The 13,474-nt window shown below is 36.6% G+C and overlaps 1 protein-coding gene across 5 annotated transcripts in view; it reads right to left on the bottom strand.

The window, feature by feature from the left end:
- Positions 1-8,609: 8,609 nt before the first annotated feature.
- Positions 8,610-13,474, bottom strand: part of Bap170 (Brahma associated protein 170kD) — a 61,612-nt gene continuing 56,747 nt past the window's right edge. For 3 of the 5 annotated variants that reach the window (XM_076441390.1, XM_076441364.1, XM_076441401.1), the window contains exons 13-18: positions 12,561-13,324; positions 11,869-12,028; positions 11,433-11,591; positions 11,088-11,165; positions 9,689-9,780; positions 8,610-9,045 (exon numbers count right to left, since the gene is read on the bottom strand). In XM_076441390.1, the coding sequence (XP_076297505.1) occupies positions 8,925-9,045; positions 9,689-9,780; positions 11,088-11,165; positions 11,433-11,591; positions 11,869-12,028; positions 12,561-13,324 (1,374 nt within the window). In that variant the 3' untranslated portion in view covers positions 8,610-8,924. The remainder of the gene's footprint in view (positions 9,046-9,688; positions 9,781-11,087; positions 11,166-11,432; positions 11,592-11,868; positions 12,029-12,560; positions 13,325-13,474) is intronic. The other 2 variants (XM_076441369.1, XM_076441380.1) reach the window with 2 other exon arrangements.

Raw genomic sequence — 13,474 nt, 5'->3', positions numbered from 1 at the left:
CAGAGGCGCTGACCTCATCTAACAGTCGAAAGAGTCCTTACGTTAGCAGCGAATCACCACCGTATAGTTTTAAATATTCCGAAACGCCAAATGTCAGTAAAGATCCTATCGAACTGATTAGGAAGAGGTTGGCTTATTCGGATGACAACGTAAGGACTCCAGCTGCAAGAATTTTCTGCGAAAAGTTTGCGGAAGGCTCGAACATTGTTGATAAAATTGTACCAGATGATGGTAAAAGTGAAAAAGAGAGTGGAGATCACTTGAGGTATTTCAAAGCTGCAGCGTGGGAGACTTATCCGATAACGAAATTAGAAAATGACTTGGAGAGACTGTACGGAGATAAAGTTCCTACGAGATCGAAAAATAATGAAGAAACTGTGCAGAAAAATATTTTGAAAGACTGTTCCTGTTCTTCTACGTCTGATAAAACTAGAAATAAAGTTGAAGATGTCCAGTTAGAGCACGTGTGTAGTTGTAAACAATATGATAAAAAGTATAAGGCTCCGTTTGGCTGCGAGAGAAGTATATTTAATAAGATTGTTTCAAAAAATACTGGTATCGGTGGAGAAGAAAATAATCATACTGCGTTTAATGTAGAAAGGAAAATTAAATTTAATACAAATTATGATTCTATGGGATGTACTAAACTGAACACGAGCGAAGAGACCAAGTACGAAAATTTCAAAGGCAATACCAGCGTTAGGTTTTTAACCAGTACACCGAAAAGCACAGTTTCGAAAGGTTTATTGACAGAAAATGTTCCGAATTATTGTACTAACGTAGATTGCGACTCGACTAACTATTCTACGATAAATTTCAGATCAGTAGACGATCCCAGCGCTAAAGTTGTTCATCGAATTGGCCCAGAAAACGATTTAAGAAACGTTTCCAGGGACACGACGAGAATTGCAAATTTTTGCACCAATAAAAATTGTGACTTGACTGATTGTTGTTTGTCGGGACAAGATACTAAATGCGTGAACACAACAGTGAGTTGCAAATCGATCGGTACAGTCACTGACAGTTCCCCGGTTACAGAAAAGAATTTTTACTATAGTAAATTTGAACAGGAACCAAAAGGTACAACCAGTGCAGCGATGGATGCTCTCGCAGGAATGTTACTGGGAATAAGAAACTATCACAATAAATCCAGGATGAAGTACGGTATGCAAGAGTATCAGCACAGCGATGTTAAATGCAGAAATATCGATTGCAACGTTGTGACAGATGTAAATCATGATACGGTTGACTGTATGAAGCCGGAATGCATCAGAATGCTCGAGGAAATTAAGGAATGCACGAAGACGTTGGAAGAACAGCTAACAATGATGAATAAGAGTATAAAAGTGAAGAAAAGTAAGCAGAGAAAAGATACAGTTACGCAGGAACCTGAGAAGGAAAATGTTTACGTACAGCAGCCTAGTTTTAATGAATTTAGGTTTGTCAGAAGTACGCCGGATTTGGAGATGAAGTTGAAAAATAAAAGTTTTCAGGAAAATGACGAAAAGAGTAGGAGGCCAAAGAAGGTGCATCGAGAACTGAAGAAGGAAACTAAAAGAATAACGAAGCTGGAGGAACCTAAATGTTGCAATGAACAGGAGAGAATTCACAATTTTAATATAACAATGTTAGGGAAACCTAAATATTACAAGGAAGATAATTCGAAATACAGCAGTGAACGAGAGGAGGGAATCCACAATTCCAAGAAACTGCTTCAAAAATCAGAGAACAAATCCAGTAGTTCGAAAACAAAAATCGGTAATTATACTTTTAGTTTTACACAATTTAAACCACCCACAGCCTCCGTAGGCGACGACAGAGATTTAAGTGAAGATATATGTCTCTGCCCTTTTCCCGATCGGACGAGCATTTTTTCGAATAGAAATTTGTTGAAGCGACATGAAAAGAGAACAAGATTGAGCGGATGTACTATTAGTTTAGGGAACGTAAACCAAAATCGTTCGAATTGTCCGGATAAGACTCTGACAATGTTATTTCTAACGAAAGGAGTTAATAATTCATATTTGAAGTCCAGGTACAAACGGATGGTGTTTAAGAACTTTAAACCGAAATGTTTAACGAATGAAACAAATAATAAGAATTCTGAAAAATCAAAGAGGAGAAGATCACAAGTGCCTTCTGCGTTCAGACAGTTGAAGCCTGTGCAATGTAAAATTGAACTTTCCGAGTCGACCGGGAACAATGAAAATATTTGCTGTCGTATTAGAAATCAGCCAAGCTGCAAAATGTCTAATTTGTTAAATACAGTTTGTACACAGTCGTCCAATTTATATATCACGACTGCCACCTCGGTTTCTCGTGTCAGTTTCATAAGCAATTCGGACGATTACGATAAAGAGAGTATTCCAGACAGATCCGGAGCATGTATACTGAGTTAAAGTTAGATTTATGCATTTATAGCATTTGTAATTAATTATTCACTTTTTAGCAATTAAATCGGTTGAACGAAATGTCCCGTTAGGAACGTCAGAAAGAATAATGGGTCTACAATGAATATGTTTAAAAAATGGAAGATCGTCTTAAAGGTTTAGCTTTTAGTATTCGAAGTATTTGTACAAATGAGAAATGCCACCGAAGACTGAACTTGTATTTATAAAGAGTTATTTTGTAAATTCGTGGTGCACGAATTAGCTGTAGCGCTATAAGCAGGAGAGATTGTTTAACTTGTATGAAGATTGTTAATAGCTTAGTAAACATGGAATTTGTAGCAGAGCGGCTGTGTAAACCTGGAGAGATAATTGTACATGTTGAACGAATAAATTATAAGACTATATTTAAAAGTGTAATTGTTACTGTATTGTAGCCACGACTGATACTTTGAGGGAGTAGCATATTGCTTATTGTGTACTAGGCTTTATGTTTTACTTGTTCAGCAAATAACGTAATTTGTTCATGGAATAAGAAAATGAGTTAAACTCAACTGTACTCTTTAAGATGCGGTTTTTGCTTCCCGACACTAGGTTCGCGGGACGCGATGAAACGAAGCAATCTGATATTTTTAATTTACCGAGATTTTAACAAATTTATTTTTATAAAGAATTGTAAAATATTCCGTTTCAGTGCTCCGTAAACCTAGTGTTCAAATAAAAACGTATGAAAGTTGATTGAAAAATGTTTTGTACTCACGAGAAACAGGTCGATTAGGTATCTTAACATGTTAGCTACCGGAAAATTATTAATATAGATTTTTCAATAACAATAGTACGTAAATGAACCCTAAACGACTAAGCTTTTGAAGAAATAGTGCGAGTAAAATGTAAAAGTTGTATTTAATATTGAATTTTAATATTTACGGAAGCTTATATAGCTATTCAGGATTAAATTTCTCAAAGCTTATAAAAATTGACATTAACAATAGTTGGTGTAATCTTTCGAATAGAAATTACCAACATTCTATGGCTCAAGATAATTTTTATCGATTCACGAACAATCGATTTTATATTAAATAATCACCTGGTAGACAACGTGTTAAAATCATCTCCGTCCAAAGAAATAGAATAAACAAATATCCAAAACGATTTGTATGTTCAGTTTTTAATAGCTTTTTCTCCGTCGTATTCAGTAATTTATTATATATCATTCTTTTATTCCTTTACACATACGTTTATGATCTCGATGATCGTACGAAACGTTGAACATGTAAACTAGGTAATTACAAATAATAAAAATAAAAAGCCTCTCGATAAGATTCTCTTTTCTTCCATCCTAAACGTTCAGCTATTCAATTTGATTTATGTATATTATGTATATGTGTTTATACTTATATATATATATATATATATATATATATATATATATATATATATATATATATATATATGTATTATATATATATATATATATACGTATGTTTCTCCTGTGTGTGCATATAATTTATATATAAAATACATAATAGAGGCTCGCGCAAAGTTTTACAAGTTCTTTACGAGTGTTCTTTTTTTTTTAATCATAAAGGTATCGGCTTGTTTTTCGTTTACAATCGGTGCCCAGCCAGTACTTTTTTTCTCTCTTTCTCTCGTACACACATACTTTCTCTCTTTCTCTCCCTATTTTTTCATTCTCACACTCTCTCATTTTTTTCTCTCGGTCGACGTCCACTGTTTCGTCGACTCAATAATTACAAAAAGATCTCACACCTTGCAACTTCCTACCGTTTTGTCATAATCTAATATAATACAAGAACTTTCTCGCTTTCGCTCGACGCTCACCTAAACGTCTCGTAATCTTACACCCTTAATTAGAAATTTATACAGAGCTCGTTAACATCGTGAATGAAATACAGGCGTTATGTACAAATATTTATAATTATACATATATGCATATATATGTATAAGATAGTTTCTTCCCTTTACTTTTTACTCCAAGTATGATCGCTTAAATCGTAATCTTCGCGGACATGGACAACAATTCAGGCACGCACGCTCATGCACACCGGCCACACACACACACACACACACAAATGCGAGTTTTTTCCCACACAAACGCCAACCGATTCCGATCTCTGATCACGGCGAAATCCTCGATCGGTTTATTGACAGTTCCAGAAATTAAAAAAACATACGGCTTCTCCAATTAATTGGCGCACACGAAGCATCTTTCCGTTTTTTTTTTAAACTGTTAAGAACCTCTTCAATCTTCGTGAAACAATTTTCAACAAAGTGCATCTGGTTGTTTGTAAATTTTTGTCCGCGACTCGTCGTTTTCGAAGTAAAGAGAACTATGCTCATCCTTTGATCATGGATGATGATTGATTTTCAAAATAAATTGATTACATTCTGAAAAATATTGTTAATTTTGTGAGAAACGATGTTTCGCTTGTGTCAATCAGTCAGAAGTAACTAAAAACTATGTAGGAAAGGAAAAGAATTCGTTGAATTTCTTCATTCTTTTCTCTAATGTTCGTTCCCGTTTGGACAGCTTATAGTACAAAGTAGTCGATGGTACTTCTAAGTTTACCAGAGAACAAAATTAACTGTAGATCAATGCGAGGAGAGACGAGAAAAATCTAACAACTATCAGCTACAAAGTCGTGTTCTCCTTTTTGAGACTTCTGTGAAAGCATCGCGGTTCAAAGATTTTAGTCGAAAGGGTCGAACCGTTTACAAATTGATATCGCGGATGAAAGCCAACTGAGAGCGAATATAGAAAACGATGTGCGAGTATTCGAAAATATACAGTGACTCCCACTAATATTCAGACACTGTTCGTTTTTAAATATTGGACCATACGATTCGAAATTTTTTTAGAAGTTGGTTCGCTGCACGTGACAAAAATTTTTGAAGAAAACTACAAGCTGTCTGCTTTATGTGGACTTACATGGAAAATTAAAAAAAAAACACGTATCGTAGATCGAATAAACGTGCTCTGAAAATTTCATCAAAATCGGTCGACGCTGCAAAATGAGCTACAAATGTTTGAAGATGGTAGAAATCGCAGTTTTCCAACTGCAATAAATCTAATTCTTACATCTTACAATGCCTGTAACTTTCGCAATGCGTATAATCTAAATTTTAAAATGCAACTTTTAGTATTTTCTCTACAAAAGAATTTCTTTTCGCATTCTGCAGTAAACTAATTGCCCTAACTTCTCAAAAAAGTCCAATATTAAAAACGCTCGAATATTAATGGGAGTCGCTGTGTAAATAGTTGAAAAGAATGATTTAATTTTCGTTGAATTTTAATTTGAACAGCAAGTCAGTAAGAGCTCTAATGAACCTAACGAATGATAACTGGTATGATACACCGGGTGGCGGTAAATGACGCAGCTGGTCGAATTTTGGGCAGGAAATCCGGTGATTTCTTCGTTGAGAAGCGTTCCCGCAGATTAGATCGAAGAGAATCGGTTAAAACGAGTATTATCGGAAACAGTTCCCCGTGGAAAATGGCGTCCTAACACGGTCCCTCCACTAGTTCTGAAAATTTAGAAAAACACTGACTTCAACGAGGTTTTTAGGCCTTTGCTAATTGTCAAGTATAAAATATACTTACGACTGTGCCTTTACAACACACCACGGACAACCGATCATTCTCTAAACTCGATCGAACTCAAAGTTTGTTGATTTCTGTTCCGTGGTTGTCGGCCCTCGTCGTCTGCCGCAAACTCTCGCACAAACCGCAAAGAAAATATGATTGTTATCTCTTTTGTCTCACGTGCGCATACCATCGAGAAAACAACATTGTTGCGACACGATTAACCAAAAGTGCAATGCTTTTTTAGCTTATAGGACGTTTTGGAGGTAAGGGCAGCGATCGCTATACAGGGTGCACCATAAAAGAAACTGAAAAATATACAATCTTTCTTTCGCTTGATTTTTGAGAAAACCACCTACAATTTTAACAGACACCTCTTTTCCCCAGCAGAGAAAATTCGTTGAAAATGTATTAGGTTATTCCATAAGTCGTGTTTCAACTTTTTTTCATTATATAAACGTCCATATTTATTTGAAGCAATATATTTATAAACACTTTCTCTTATGTCTTTCACGAAGTATTCTCTAGTCAGTCTAATATATTCATTCGAGACATTTACAATGTTTTCTTTCGAAACGATCCTCCGTGATATTACATGCTGTACGAATGTAAAAATATAATACAATTAAAGATGGTATTACAAATACGTGTGATGTATATGAAGAACATAATTACGATAGAAATGGAGAGAACATAATTCAATATGAATGGAGAATGACCATATCTGATATTCAAGAATGAAATCCTCTGATCGAGGCACTAGCTTTCTCATTTAAAACTGCAGGAACAAATTACAAAGTCGATTCGGTGCATCGAAGAATATCATTGAAAATAAATGGTCGATATATCGATGATTAAAATTAGTTCCTATTTTACACTTAAAGCTAGCATCAAAAAATTACACAACTTATGGAATTACCTAATATGTACAATAAAAATGTTCTTACGAATCAGCTCTCGACTTTCTCAAAAACGAAACTCTGTACAAAAACAATTTATTCTACGTTTTTGGCTCAGCGTTTCACATAGCAGAATTACCCTAAATTGCAATCAACAGAGCACCCTGAGCACAGATCCAATAATTATGTTCGCTTTAGTTGCCTCCTAAGGCAATAGTTAAAAAAGATATAAATAAATCATGAATCGATGTTTCTTTTCCGTGGTAGACAATTTTCTGTAACAAGAAATGGCGACTGGAATAAACTCGGACGAAATTACTACCTGATTAGTATGTTAGAAACAATAGTAACCGGTCGTCTCGTGACGTCTTATCTTTTCATTGTATATACAAGGTGTGTGAAAATTTTCGCCATTCGAAACAACCGTCGAACACGGTATATTATACGTAAAACATTATTTATTGTTCTTTACGAACCTTACAACGATGCAAAAACATTTTTCAAGATCATTCGAAGGTCGTTATATGTTTTGAATCGGACGCAATATTTTTGTTTTCATCGGTGACCTTCGATCGATACGACCTTGAATTAGCTCAGGTAAATAAACGATTTTCTGTCCAAAATTTTCGAGAGATTTCGAAGATTCATTTTGTGTTTTTCGAACACGATTCACAGTTGCTTAAAATGGTATTTTGAATTTGTATCGAATAGTTTCGAAAATTTTGAAACAATAACATGTTTTTCGTGTAATGTTCTTTTCGATAGTTGTTTCAAATGGCGGGAATTTGTGGACACTCGGTATAGAAAGCTGCTAGCTTACCAATCCAAAAGTCCTACAAGATTGAGCATTATTGAATGATTTTCTGTTCGACCTAGCAACTGATTTGAAGCAGAAGAAGAATTCTTAGATTGCCACGATGGACTATAGTTTTCTTGGCCAATGTTTCTTTTTAACACGGTTCGTCCTACACTAATATGTATGTATTACTCGCGATTGCCTCACCGACACACTTTCTTTTTCATCCGGCAACAAAATGATACTCGACAATAAAAACAAAAAAAGAAGAGAGAGACAATATAATAATATATAGCCACGTGTGGACTGCAATATATGCAATTATCATAAAGCGAAAAAGAAAAAAGAGAAATGATGATAAATTCCTAACAAATACATTTCATAAAAAGGTTTCTTTATAATCTAGGTTCTTTCTTTCTTGGTGACTTATGAAAAACATACAATAATAATAATATTAATAATAATTAATAATAATATAATATAATAATAATAATATAATATTGATTCGTAATTAACTATAACGTCCATAAAGTATTTTTCTTTCGCCCGTTCAGTTATTTTTTGTACACGATTACTAAAAACATTTCTTCCGCTTTCTTGTTGAGAAAATAAATATTAATATTAAATTTGAAATATTATTCTCGTTTCTTGGTTTTGTATCTTCTTTTTTCCCCGACTATTTTCCGTTTTTCCTCTCTCGTTTTGTATCACTGATCCTCCGCATCGTCATCGTCATCGTCATCACCATATCATAATCATCACTTCGAGCTACTGTCTTTCGTTTCGTGGTTTACTAGCATTTTTCTTTTTTTCTTTTTCTCTCAGTACATTATTATAGTCTAGATCGGCAAATTGGCTTGCCTAGTAAGTTTATAGGCCTCTTTTTTAATTAATATGGAACATTGCCGTGTCATACTTCTTCAATCTTCTTCTTCATCATCTTCTTCTTCTTCTATTCTCTTCGCCACTTGTCACTGTTCCTTCCATCGACTCACAATCACACATTTTTCTTTGCTTCTATTATCTTTTTGCAATTTATTGCAAAATCTCGTAATCTTACATTATTACTTTGCTGTGGTTCTCATTCTCACACTCTCTCCCCGCCCTCTCTCTCTCTCTCTCTCTCGCGCGCGCGCACTCGCTCTCTCACACTTTACACTAAAATTCAAAGTAAAACAGGTTGATCGGTGCTCGGAGAACATTTAAAGAGCTTTCTCTTAGAGGCCTGGTTCAAGAGGTCACCTATGGTGACTGCTGCTTTGATCGTTCATATCGTATAGAACTTGTGCGATTGTCCTTGATGATTCAACGTTACTTAATGCCACACCCGCCAGATGTGGTTCGTACGCTCTAAGATGCCTGCGAAACAGAATCAGAACGTTATCGCTGGCCCATAAACATCCTCATAAATATTTATAATCTTTCAAAGTTGCAATAGTTACGATAAGCTGTTTATAATTCAAATGTAATTCTTAGCGGAGTACTTATAATTAGTCCGCGGATCTCTATGCATTTATAGTAAAATTGAGTAGATGATATTCAAAATTTGCCTATTAAAATAACTAAGTTAACGCTATTGAAATTATCAAGGGAAGAAATAAAACTCAATTTAGTTTCTATTCCTTGCAATCGACGCAGACAATTTTTATTTTGCATGAAGATCCGCAGTCTTCTTATAATTAGACTGCGGACCTTTATGTATTTATGGCTTATGAAAATCTTCAAAGAACACTGTAATATACAATTCGATAGAATTTAGCACGATTTTTATTTATACGGGACCTACAAAGGCTGTTCCCATGAAAGATGGAACTTTATTCCATACCACTTTCTTAAAGTTTGTTTATAAATTCAATAAAGAAATTGCATAGACATCCGCAGCCTACTTATAATAATCTGTGACAGATAATAGCAGGTCAGTGCAAAAGTTGGTGAATTTTTCCACCGACTTGCTATTATATATTTAATAAATAATATAACGGAATTGGAAGCATAATCTCACCTTCTGCCATGTGTCGAATATATGACTAGGTTTCTGAGAATAAGAGCTGCTGTCAAGCGAATACTTTTGGTCACTGGACCTTCGTTGTCGTCCTGTTGAAAAAGCGTAAAGCAATTTTCATAAATTCGAAGCATGACTATATTTATACAAGAACATTCCGATGAAAAATAGATACAAAAAGGAACGTTGTCGTGTCAAAAACTATGGTCACACTGTTTTAATCAACATAGAACAAATTAATTACGTGTACACGAGTATGATGGTCTGAATTAAATGAATTGCAACACCTTGAACAAATTAGTCAGATGTGGCTGTGAGAAAAAAAAGAAGAAAATGGAGACGCTAATTCTCAATAAAATATATGTGGCGTTAAATATTTATATAGAACAAAAGGAAAACGATGCTGCGAACATAGAAAAATACAAGCATGTCACACACTGGGAGCTTCTATTCTTCATGAAAATTCTTAACAAAGTATAGTGAGACTACAGCATGCTACGTAAAGTTTAATGGAAGAAACATATTCGGTTTGTTTGCATAAATACAAAGAGAAATATATACATTGAATCTTTTCAAATAAATCTCACTGAATACTCAAAACATTCTCACACTAATTTGTCAAACAATCTATAAAAAAAAAGAAAAAGATTAATGCAATCTAAAGTCCTGTTGAATATTAAAATTGAATTAAATATTACGATATAGCTCTACGTTCAAGTATAAGGGTGAATTACAACTGAATTACTCCGTGAATTATAATTACACAGCAATTCGATTACATTATATTCGTTTACGCTGTAATTCGTAATTCAGATTTCTCATTCGACGTACAATTACAAACTACAACGTACGATTGAACAATTCCTACAATTCCGAGTCAGAGATGAATGGTTTAAGATGTCACACCTCTCCTATGCATCGTAAGCGCAACAAATGTGTCTACTTTGCGTTGTTTAAACTCAAAACTATATATTATACCAACACCCTGCCCATTGTGAGCACTTGAACTGCGTCAAACACATAAATTACAGCTGCGCTAGCTACCAAAATGAAAGTCAAATGAACTCCATGCTAAAATATAATAGAGAATGAATCGATGAAGCATTTCATTTCAAAACAAAACTGACTCTCACCTTTAAAGAATTCATCTAGATTCTTGAAATATGAAAAACGAGTCAATCGCATCGGATGAAACGCTTCAAATTCAGTGTCTCGTGTATATCGGAGGACGCACAAGAATTAAAAACTTAAAAAAAAACTCAGCACGGTGCGAAAAAGACAAAGCGTAAAACAAAGGTATAAAAGGCAGGTTTGACAGCGCACAGGGGCTGTGGCTGTGGAATGGATTATGAATCCTGTTTTTCTTTTTGTCAATTTGTCTGAACACGTTTGTTTTTACCTGTTCTGGCGGAGGATTTTGCCCAGGTCTTGGGGAAGAAGAGCTTGAGATGGCTGCAGCGGGCTTGGTCGGCCTTTGCTGCTTCGCCAAGAGAGAAAATCAGAGAAATTTCATTATATTAACAAAACACGATCGACTCGAGGAACCGTGGGACTAGAGAGAGGATTCCGCGGTATCACAGACAATCTAAATAGAACGTTCGAGATTCTTAGAACCGTGGGCAGAGAAGGCGCATATTGTATTGTGCTCTTACAGATACTCTTCGCTTTATTTGTGCGAGAACGTCGCTTGTTTTTCGCTGGATAGAACACGATGTACGATATCAATGACAATTAATCTACTAACCATCAGCTCTTTCGGATTAACGAATTCCAAGGCGTGCCGTTTGATAGCATGGAATGCTGCGTTCGGTGCGTAGCCAGGATGATGAGGCGTCGGTGGCGTCGACGTCGAAACTTCAGTCTTTCCTGTCACCGTTAACTGTTTCCTTCTCATCGACATCGTCTACGAAAACAACCACGTTAATCCAGACGATCGGATCGTCGTAATTACACTGCGGATTTTATACATTTATGAGAAAAATGGCCACGTACACTTTGAAACAGTGGATATGGTAAAAATATTTAGGGACATGAACGTATTAGCTTCAGCTTAATAGGAGGAAGAATAACATTTTTGTTCTTGCCATGCAACAGTAGAGTGATACCCATTTTTCTCATAAATGCATAAAGTCCGCAGTCTAACAATTTCTGAATTAGTACTGCAATTTTAATGGATTTACCTCCGAGTTGCAGTGCCTATCATATAAGTGTGTCATCAAGGAGAACCTACGCCTCTTCAAGGCATCGCAACTCGCCCAGAGACACAGTATCTCTTCGCCACTGGTTGGACAATGTGCTTCGCACACGTGTAGGTAGACCTCGTGCGATGTTTTGAATTGCCTGCAAAGAATCCAATAATGTACAGGGTGTACAAACATTATATATAACTACGTTCGCAATGATTAATGAAAGACTGGAATTATGGCGACCGTCGACGCAACTCGCGTGATCTTGGGGTAATTCCATGCCGAATCGATCACTTTCAGTTCCCGAGATAAAAATTCGTAAGCGAGGCCCGTTTTCGCCGAAATGGGCAAAAATTGAAAACTTTGAAGGCCTGCCATTTCTAAAAAAAATTCGAAACCGGCAAAATGATGACTTAATAAACCCCCCCTAATTTCTCATGGACTACAACATATTTCATTCAGAACAAAATCGTCGATGGTGCCTGCAAAAAGTGATCGATTCGGCATGGAAGGACCCACTGATTACTTCTACTTGAGGAAAACCACGCGTGTAGTAATTAAAATTCAACCGTAAAGGTGGAATAGTTAGTTTCTGAGAAAAAGTTAAAAGATCGTTAAAAGACTGATTGTTAGTATGCACCGCTAAAATCTACTTATATACGAAACATATTTCTTTCGAATATTACCTCAAACACCCCCGCCACTCGCACAGAAAAGCGTTAGGATCGATCTTAATGGTGATGGTTTTATTTTCCGGCTGATTCTGGCTGGTCGACGGTTTCGACTCCGGTTCGGTGGAGGTAGAGGAACTGACAGTCTTGATGATTTTCGGGGGTATTTTCGCGGCCAGTCCATGAGTAGCAGCGGCTTGATGCGGCGTGGTCGGTCTCGTAGGAGGCGGTGTCGAAGCTGGGGTAGGTGTGACGACTCTGGAGGGTACGCTGGTGGAGACAGGTGTTTGTTGAGCCATCGCTGGTATGGTGACGGTGACAGTGTTGGGATTCGTTTGCGCCACGGAGCTGTTTACGATGATGGAGGTCTGTGGTATAGTTCCCGAGGTTGGGACAAGCGGTGGCGGTATGTTGCCCAGCGCAGGACTCTGCAGGATAGGTCTGGAGACTTGAGTGACGACCACTTGTTGTCCTTGAGGCGTGACGGCCACCATTTTCTGCTGAGTAGGCGGGGCCGTTGCTTGTGGCTGTAGAATGATGATAGTCTTCGCTCCGGTTCCTTGCTGCTGCGTCGTCTGCGCCACTAAGACAGTCTGCGCCTGTCCCTGGACCAATGTAGTTTGAGGCTGCGCCAGGACATAGTTCTGGCCTGGAACGCCACCGGAAACCACGTACTGCAACTGTCCTCCTGCACCTTGTTGCAACAGAACCTGGGGCTGGGGCTGCGCTTGTCTGGCCTTCATCGACGCAGCAGGTATGATCACCTGTTTGCAAAATGTCTGCGATAGTTAGAATAAATGTAAAGAAACTCTTGTTTTGTTCTCGATGGCAAAATGTGTACGCTAAATTCCAACTATAGTATATCTTAACGCTTCACCTATCGAAAGCCTATCTATAGGATTATCAATAATTCTGCTGTACCAAAAGAA

This window comes from Lasioglossum baleicum, chromosome 2, assembly GCF_051020765.1.
Source record: "Lasioglossum baleicum chromosome 2, iyLasBale1, whole genome shotgun sequence".
Classification (NCBI taxonomy): Eukaryota; Metazoa; Arthropoda; class Insecta; order Hymenoptera; family Halictidae; genus Lasioglossum; species Lasioglossum baleicum.
Note: the sequence above shows the minus strand (reverse complement) of the source record. Positions and strands in the feature narration are given on the sequence as shown.